This window comes from Pseudorasbora parva, chromosome 13 (assembly GCF_024679245.1).
Source record: "Pseudorasbora parva isolate DD20220531a chromosome 13, ASM2467924v1, whole genome shotgun sequence".
NCBI lineage: Eukaryota > Metazoa > Chordata > Actinopteri > Cypriniformes > Gobionidae > Pseudorasbora > Pseudorasbora parva.
In genome coordinates this window covers 40,345,787-40,354,799 of record NC_090184.1, presented here as the reverse complement: position 1 = coordinate 40,354,799, position 9,013 = coordinate 40,345,787, and the positions used below count along the sequence as shown (strand labels likewise).

Sequence of the window (9,013 nt, the reverse complement as noted above, 5' to 3'; positions counted from 1 at the left end):
AGCTCTTTCCAGCTGTCAATGGAGGGTGAACACAACTACACACTGAAGAACCCACTGTGTTATTCAAATGAAATGTGTGTGTTTGATGTGAAAGTGAGCACACCTGTTTCCTTCACCTGTGTGCACGAGATTAATTCTGCTGTGAACCGTCACAGCGAGACCTACACAGATGAGGAAGGAGTATCTTTATTCTACATCTGCTTTTCCTCCTCCATTGCTGTTGGTCTCTTCATCATGACTGTGGCAGTGATCGTGACCAACAATGTCTGCTAAATGAAAAATGAATATATGAATAAATGCTTTACTTATAGCTTTAATTTCTGTCTGCAGAAAGCAGTAGCTGAATGTTATTGTATTAAGATTATAAAGATTACTTGCATGAATTACTGAGAATTGTAGATGTATGAATTATACATTAACTATACATACAAAAAACTAGGTGTCAATGTTTTTTAGGAACTGGGAAATTGATACAACAGTCTAGATATACAGGTCCTTCTCAAAAAATTAGCATATTGTGATAAAGTTCATTATTTTCCATAATGTAATGATACAAATTAAACTTTCATATATTTTAGATTCATTGCACAACAACTGAAATATTTCAGGTCTTTTATTATTTTAATACTGATGATTTTGGCATACAGCTCATGAAAAATCTCAAAACATTAGCATATCATGAAAAGGTTCTCTAAATGAGCTATTAACCTAATCATCTGAATCAACTAATTAACTCTAAACACCTGCAAAAGATTCCTGAGGCTTTTAAAAACTCCCAGCCTGGTTCATTACTCAAAACTGCAATCATGGGTAAGACTGCCGATCTGTCTGCTGTCCAGAAGGTCATCATTGACACCCTCAAGCGAGAGGGTAAGACACAGAAAGACATTTCTGAATGAAAAGGCTGTTCCCAGAGTGCTGTATCAAGGCAGTGGGAAGTCTGTGGAAAGGAAAAAGTGTGGCAAAAAACGCTGCACAACGAGAAGAGGTGACCGGACCCTGAGGAAGATTGTGTAGAAGGACCGATTCCAGACCTTGGGGGACTTGCGGAAGCAGTGGACTGAGTCTGGAGTAGAAACATCCAGAGCCACCGTGCACAAGCGTGAGCAGGAAATGGGCTACAGGTGCCGCATTCACCAGGTCAAGACACTTTTGGGCTACAGAGGAGCAGCACTGGACTGTTGCTCAGTGGTCCAAAGTACTTTTTTCAGATGAAAGCAAATTTTGCATGTCATTCGGAAATCAAGGTGCCAGAGTCTGGAGAAGACTGGGGAGAAGGAAATGCCAAAATGCCTGAAGTCCAGTGTCAAGTACCCACAGTCAGTGATGGTCTGGGGTGCCATGTCAGCTGCTGGTGTTGGTCCACTGTGTTTTATCAAGGGCAGGGTCAATGCAGCTCGCTATCAGGAGATTTTGGAGCACTTCATGCTTCCATCTGTTGAAAAGCTTTATGGAGATGAAGATTTGGTTTTTCAGCACGACCTGGCACCTGCTCACAGTGCCAAAACCACTGGTAAATGGTTTACTGACCATGGTATTACTGTGCTCAATTGGCCTGCCAACTCTCCTGACCCGAACCCCATAGAGAATCTGTGGGATATTGTGAAGAGAAAGCTGAGAGACGCAAGACCCAACACTCTGGATGAGCTTAAGGCCGCTATCGAAGCATCCTGGGCCTCCATAACACCTCAGCAGTGCCACAGGCTGATCGCCTCCACGCCACGCCGCATTGAAGCAGTCATTTCTGCAAAAGGATTCCCGACCAAGTATTGAGTGCATAACTGAACATAATTATTTGAAGGTTGACTTTTTTGTATTAAAAACACTTTTCTTTTATTGGTCGGATGAAATATGCAAATTTTTTGAGACAGGAATTTTGGGTTTTCATGAGCTGTGTGCCAAAATCATCAGTATTAAAACAATAAAAGACCTGAAATATTTCAGTTGGTGTGCAATGAATCTAAAATATATGAAAGTTTAATTTTTGATCATTACATTATGGAAAATAATGAACTTTATCACAATATGCTAATTTTTGGAGAAGGACCTGTATACGGTACATGATCAGGCATAATATCATAAAATACTTATGACCACACTGATTATCTCTTCATCACGGCACCTGTTATGCAAAGTTCAGACTGCACAATTTTCAAACTCTTCGGATCTCTACTCTTTTCACATTGCATGACTATCTGGGAAGCATTCGGTCACTGCTGTGTTCACACTACACGATCAGCGACAGGAGGCTTCACAGAGTTTTATGAATCAGTGTATCCAATCAGAGGTTCGGATCACTAAAGTCACGTCATTTCTGCAGTTTGGCGGTTTGACACGCGATCCGAATCATGAATCAATATGCTGATTAATTAAGCTCTGAGGCTTCAGGAAGCAGTGTTTTGAAATCGGCCATCACTATATAAGTCGTAATTTAAGGGTTTTCTTTGCGCACAAAACTATTCTCATTACTTCATAAAATTATTGTAGAATCACTGTAGTGACATGGGCTTTTTAACAATGTCTTTAGTATCTTTTATGGGTCTTGAGAGAGTAAATGACATTGTGTCCAATGGAGGCCTTTCTGAGCCATCAGATTTCAACAAAAATATCTTCATTTGTGTTCCAAAGATGAACGTAGGTCTTATAGGTGTGGAATGACATGAGGGTAAGTAATTAATGATAGCAATTTCATTTTTGGTGAACTAACCCTTTAATCAAACAAAATGCAAAAAATCAGTTTTGTTCTTAACAAAGATTATTATATTTAATTTATACAGTGAAGACAGTATCTAAATACTGTAAGACGTACCTGAAAAACAAAGCACTGTTTATTTCTTTGTATCTCTGACTGTCGCATTTATCTATGCTTGTAATTTTGTATTATTTTCAAAGCAGACTCACACTCAGACACTCAGACAAAGCGTTTCAAGTCATTTGGTCAAGTTATATCACAATATATTGCAGAAAAACTAAATATCACAATGTCATTTTCCCAATATTGTGCAACACTAGTTACAAGAGAAGCACAAAGAATTTCAATATATTTCCCAAGTCCTTCCTGTTGTGTAAGCACAGCAAATAAAATGTTTAGGTTTCAGAACACACTGCCTTTTTCTCTCCATGCATTCTGCAGATATCTTACTACTTTTGGGCTCTTCTTTCTTTATACTCTGATCTTCACAAACTTAATTTGTTCGATACAGTTCTGTGGATATTATTAGTTAGATATATTTTTGGCTATTACAGTTTTCATTTTTACTTGATTTATTTGTTTGTCTTTATAATTTTACACTTTAAAATATTCCTCATTCAAATTTGATTTCTGACATCACTTGATCATCTGTCTGGATCACACTACTTCAAGCATGAACCTGCTTTATATCCTTTTATTGGTCTTTTGGTCAGCTTTCAGTAAGTACATCACATTCCTTCACCTCAGATTTTTTTTCTGTCTTTTGCGTTTGTAAGGAAAGTGTGTCAGTAGAATTGTTTCTGTGTTTGAGATTCATCTGATATGATGCCACCTGATTAAATATCTATCTATCTATCTATCTATCTATCTATCTATCTATCTATCTATCTATCTATCTATCTATCTATCTATCTATCTATCTGTCTGTCTGTCTGTCTGTCTGTCTGTCTGTCTGTCTGTCTGTCTGTCTGTCTGTCTGTCTGTCTGTCTGTCTATCTATCTATCTATCTATCTATCTATCTATCTATCTATCTATCTATCTATCTATCTATGTCAATGACATGACGTGCATTTTTTTTTTTGCCAAGTTCATTTTTTTTTTTTTCAAATCTTTTTTTTCAAATCATTTATTCAAATCTGATAAATGACATTTATTCTACAAAACCTATTTAGTTTGAATTCATTGTGTTTTGTTGTCTGGCAGTCATCAACAACTGTCTGAACAAATGAGTAGTACTAACATTAATACTTATAATAATAAGTATATAATTAATATTAATAATTAATAATAATATTAATAATATAATTAATAATAATAATAATAATTAATAATAATATTAATAATATAATTAATAATAATAATAATAATAATAATAATAATAATAATAATAATAAAAAATACTATGCGTCATTTAGGTTTGAAACCTTTCATATAAACCCATTTTATAAATATCAGTAGTTTTAAAGCTGTTGAGATAATGGATTTTGTGTGTATACAATGTTTTGATATTTTGATGTTGTTTCCTGCTGTATATTTGGACACTCAAACATTGTGTTTGATATTTGTATTTTGAATTTACAGGGGATAAAGTATAACCCACAAAAAGTATTTAGCCAGCCACCAATTGTGAAAGTTCTCCCACTTAAAAAGATAAGAGGGAGATATATACCTGTATATATAACTGTAATTTTCATCATAGGTACTTCAAATATGAGAGACGGAAAGAGACAAAAATAATACAGAAAATCACATTATCTGATTTTTAAAGAAATTATTTGCAAATTATGGTGAAAAATAAGTATTTGACCTACAAAAAAAAACAAGATTTCTGGCTCTTACAGATCTGTAACTTCTTCTTGAAGACGATCCTCTGTCCTCCACTCGTGAACCTGTATTAATGGCACCGGTTTGAACTCATAATCAGTATAAAATACACCTGTCCACAACCTCAAACAGTCAGACTCCAGACCCCACTATGGTCAAGACCAAAGAGCTGTCAAAGGACACCAGAAGCAAATTTGCAGACCTGCACCAGGCCGGGAAGACTGAATGTGCAATAGGTAAGCAGCTTGGTGTGAATAAACCAACTGTGGGAGCAATTATTAGAAAATGGAGGATATACAGACCACTGATAATCTCCCTCGATCTGAGGCTCTACGCAAGATCTCACCCCGTGGGATCAAAATGATCAAAAGAACAGTGAGAAAAAAGACAGGTTGCTAGAGAGCTTTTGGATGATCTGGAAGAGGACTGTTTGAATGTGATGAGGTCAGATGAAATCAAAATAGAACTTTTTGGTAAAAACTCAACTTGTCGTGTTTGGAGGAGAAATAATGCTGAGTTGCATCCAAAGAACACCAGTGTTTCCCCTACCATTGTTTTGAGTGGGCGGCCCGGCGGCCCACCTGTACCTTTTTGTACTTGAAAATCTAGTTCAGACCTACATATTTAATTTGTATGTTTATTCTGCTCTGTGCTGTGCTCGTTATTTGATTAGTTGCTCTTATTTGATTACTGATTGACTTTAACAATATTTAGAATATATATATATATATATATATATATATATATATATATATATATATATATATATATATATATATATATATATATATATATATATGCCTATATATATGAGCCTGACTGGGTCAGAAGAAAAAATCCTTAGCATGGAGTCCTTACATAAAAAAATAAAAATAAAAAACAACGGACAGTGAGCTTCATGTGGAACGGAGAAGGTAAATCATAAACAGACAAACAAAATAGTCCCCCCCCCCCCCCCCCCTTAAAACAACTCAAGCAAAGTCTCCTTTGACTTTGAGACCAAAGTCTTAAAGTGCACAATTGGTGGCTGACTAAATACTTTTTTACCCCACAGTATATACTCTCTGTGTTAATGGTTTAAATTTATCCTTGTAATATTCCTAATCAGATGGATGTCATATGACTAATTGATTGCAGTATAAAAGGCTTCTGAATGAGTCATGCTTCCATATCCTGATGAAGTCTGATGATCAGCCGCTACTATGAATGTATTTTTGGTGCAAAAAAACTGAACAGGTGTGAAAGTGGAATTTATAGATGTAGATTATATCCACACGTGTATCAATAAATTTGAAATCACAGAGAAAAATCTTTTAGGAGTTGTAAATGCATCGCAAGTAGTTCTCCACTACAAACACAACACAACATTTAAACCTTCACACATTCTTCACTGCAGGTGCACAAAATCCTATTTCTATGAATCACACATGAAGAAACTCATACTCATTGTTTTGGGAAGTTTGAATCGGTGAATATATCAAAAAAAAGTAACGGTTCCATTGCTAACGTACTGAGCTGTTTGAAACGGCCAGCGAGACATTATATTTGTTGGGGAATGCAAACTATTTGTAAAAATATATATATATATATATATATATATATATATATATAATATATTGAATTCGTAACCTATAAATTTTTCTCAGTTTGAACTTAAAATGGAATGTGTTGTCTATAACAGTGTCGGATATCTTTTTTTCTTGTAATCAGGTAGTACCAGCTCCTTCCTTATCTACAACAAGGACCACAACAAATGTGTGTATGCCGCGAGTGCTACTGTAGTGCTGACTGCGCCATGTGATGCATCTTTCAAAGCTCAACGTTTCCAATGGATTTCCTCTTCACGAATCATCAGTCTTGCTTTTAGTCTTTGTTTGGGGGCCGAGAAGATTGAAGACAGGGCCAAAGTTATCCTTCTGCCCTGCAATGTATCTGACCCTGGACAAACCTGGGAATGTAAAGATGAGAACTTGTTTGGCTTGAAGGGACATTCACTACACCTGAACTATGGAGATTATGATGAGCCAAATATGATGTTGTATAAAGGAACAGGTGTTTGGAGTCACTGGCTGATTTATGGGACTGACAAAAATGTGTGTTCTCATGGATATCAAGGTATGACCAAAAGTCCACGTAACAGCCATTAAAACTTTTATAATAATGGCTGCCAAAATGTTAAATTCACATCCAGTATGACTATTATGAATTTCCCTGTATGATGTAACATTTATTGAAGGTTAAAGAATTATGTTTCCTTAGTCATTTGAGTTTCAGATCAAACCCTTCAACTATTCTAAACTCCTTATTGAATTTCTTTATGTTCTGCAGAGAAAGCTAGTGATTTAAATGGAAAACCATGCCAGTTCCCTTTTAAGTTTATGGGCAAGTGGTACGCTGACTGCACTGTGGACGGCAGGGGCGATGGTCAGCTGTGGTGCGCCACAGTAAATGATTTTGACACGGACGAAAAGTGGGGTTTATGCCACCCAATAAGTAAGGCAACACAACTATTCACTTCAAAAACATTGCTATTTGTTTTTAATGAGCATCATAAAAAAACAATTTGTATAGCAGTGCTTTTCCTCCAACCTCCAAATGACATAAAATTTTAAATAAAGTTAAAAACAAAAATATATAATATTATTTTTTTATAAAATTAGCTGAAAACATTGTCAGGCTAGCACAAGGGGGCAAAAGATCAGGCAAAAGGGCTGAGATTTTATTTGTGCCCACCCAGTTTCAATTCGTCCCCCCTCAACCCCCTAGATCCGCATCATGTTCGGCAGCAGCAGGTCTTAAAGTGACAGCAGCCTAATAAGCCAGATCCAGTGATATTTGTCATTAATGGTAATCAAAGAACAAAGGTAACAGAGCAAATTGTAGCTTTAGTGTTAATCTATATTTAATTTATAATTTATCCAGCTAAGACTGTAAAGTGTTTAAATAATTTTGTTCAATTTCTGTATATTTCCTATATCTGTTAAACAGGTAGGAAGTAGGGATGTCAATTTACACAAATTCCAATGATCGATCTATGTTTAAATTACAGATTAATTAATCGATTAATTGTTAACCTTAATACTGCAATATGCATCTATAGCAGTGGCTTATAGCCGACAGCATGACAGACAGGGTGTGCAAATGCTTCTCAAAATGCCATGCATTGCATGCAATGCCCGCAAAGTTTGAAGTCTGAACGAAACCAGACTGTAACGATGAGTCAATAGATTGGGGATCCAAATGCAATTTTATTAAGACAACAGTCCACAATCAATGTCCAGAGTACAGGCAAGGTCAAAATACATGCAGGCAGTCCAAACAAACAAACAAACAAACACCACAAGGCAGGAAAAGTAGGCAAGAGAGTAGTCCAGAAACAGGCAGGTGATCCAAAACCAAGAGACATAAAACATGAGAGAACGCTCAGAATTGTAGTGGTTACACTTTACAAGACTTCGCCATGAATGGCAGATTGAACATGGTTTATATAGACCGAGGTGATGAGGTGATATATAAAAAAAGAGACCAAAAAGAACTCAATTTGGTACTTGTGCTGCCTATGAAGCACTATGTGAACACATTCTGGCCAAAAACACAAAAATAAATGTCAGGCCAATTTTCTTACGAGAATACAGAATGTTAAACAGCTTTTGATGACTAAAAAAAATATTGGCAGTATTGGTAGGCTATACCTGCCTTCATTCATAGTACTTAGTACTCTAAAAAGACGCCATTTAACACACATTTAAAATAATCAATTTTTATGTTTCTACATGAAAATTCATGTTGGTGTGTTTTATTTCAGTTGCCCCAGTGCCCAACATCACAGTGTTCAGGCAGAACCAGGACAGAGAGCATGTGGTAGTGATGTGTTCATTTGGCAGGAGGTTCACTGAGAGCTCTTTCCAGCTGTCAGTGGAGGGTGAACACAACTACACACTGAAGAACCCACTGTGTTATTCAAATGAAATGTGTGTGTTTGATGTGAAAGTGAGCACACCTGTTTCCTTCACCTGTGTGCACGAGATTAATTCTGCTGTGAACCGTCACAGTGAGACCTACACAGATGAGGAAGGAGTATCTTTATTCTACATCTGCTATTCCTCCTCCATTGCTGGTGGTCTCTTCATCATGACTCTGGCAGTGATCGTGACCAGCATCAGGAGCAAAGATAAAGGTGTGTGTTTCACCAGTTACTCACAATCATATCAAAATCTATAAATGAAAATAATGAAAGTGCATACACAATGTGCTGAGAGCATCTCAAAATCATTTAATTTTGTATTATTTCCTTACAAGAAGATCCAGGTCATTGAACAGAGTTTCTCTTCCTCAATCATATTGCCGGTGACTGCAATGGCATTACATATGCCTACAGAGCTCGATATAGTTTTCTACATGTTTACATTAGTTTACAATCTTACATGTTTACAATCTCACATTAGTTTTTGTTTGGAGGTGTTTTTTTAAATGCTATTAAAGATAAACCTGGCTTT

At 36.2% G+C, this 9,013-nt stretch overlaps 1 protein-coding gene across 4 annotated transcripts; it reads left to right on the top strand.

The window, feature by feature from the left end:
• Positions 1-3,112: 3,112 nt before the first annotated feature.
• LOC137039151 (macrophage mannose receptor 1-like) lies at positions 3,113-9,013 on the top strand. Of its 4 annotated transcripts, none has more exons than XM_067414397.1 (6): positions 3,113-3,411; positions 4,535-4,753; positions 6,228-6,632; positions 6,846-7,010; positions 8,323-8,694; positions 8,820-9,013. In XM_067414397.1, the coding sequence occupies exons 2-6, from the start codon at positions 4,669-4,671 to the stop codon at positions 8,831-8,833; spliced, it is 1,041 nt and encodes a 346-aa protein (XP_067270498.1). In that variant the 5' UTR covers positions 3,113-3,411; positions 4,535-4,668; the 3' UTR covers positions 8,834-9,013. The 4 variants fall into 4 exon arrangements, with proteins under 4 accessions (XP_067270498.1, XP_067270497.1, XP_067270496.1 ...); XM_067414396.1 differs by having other exon boundaries at positions 8,817-9,013; XM_067414395.1 differs by having other exon boundaries at positions 8,323-9,013.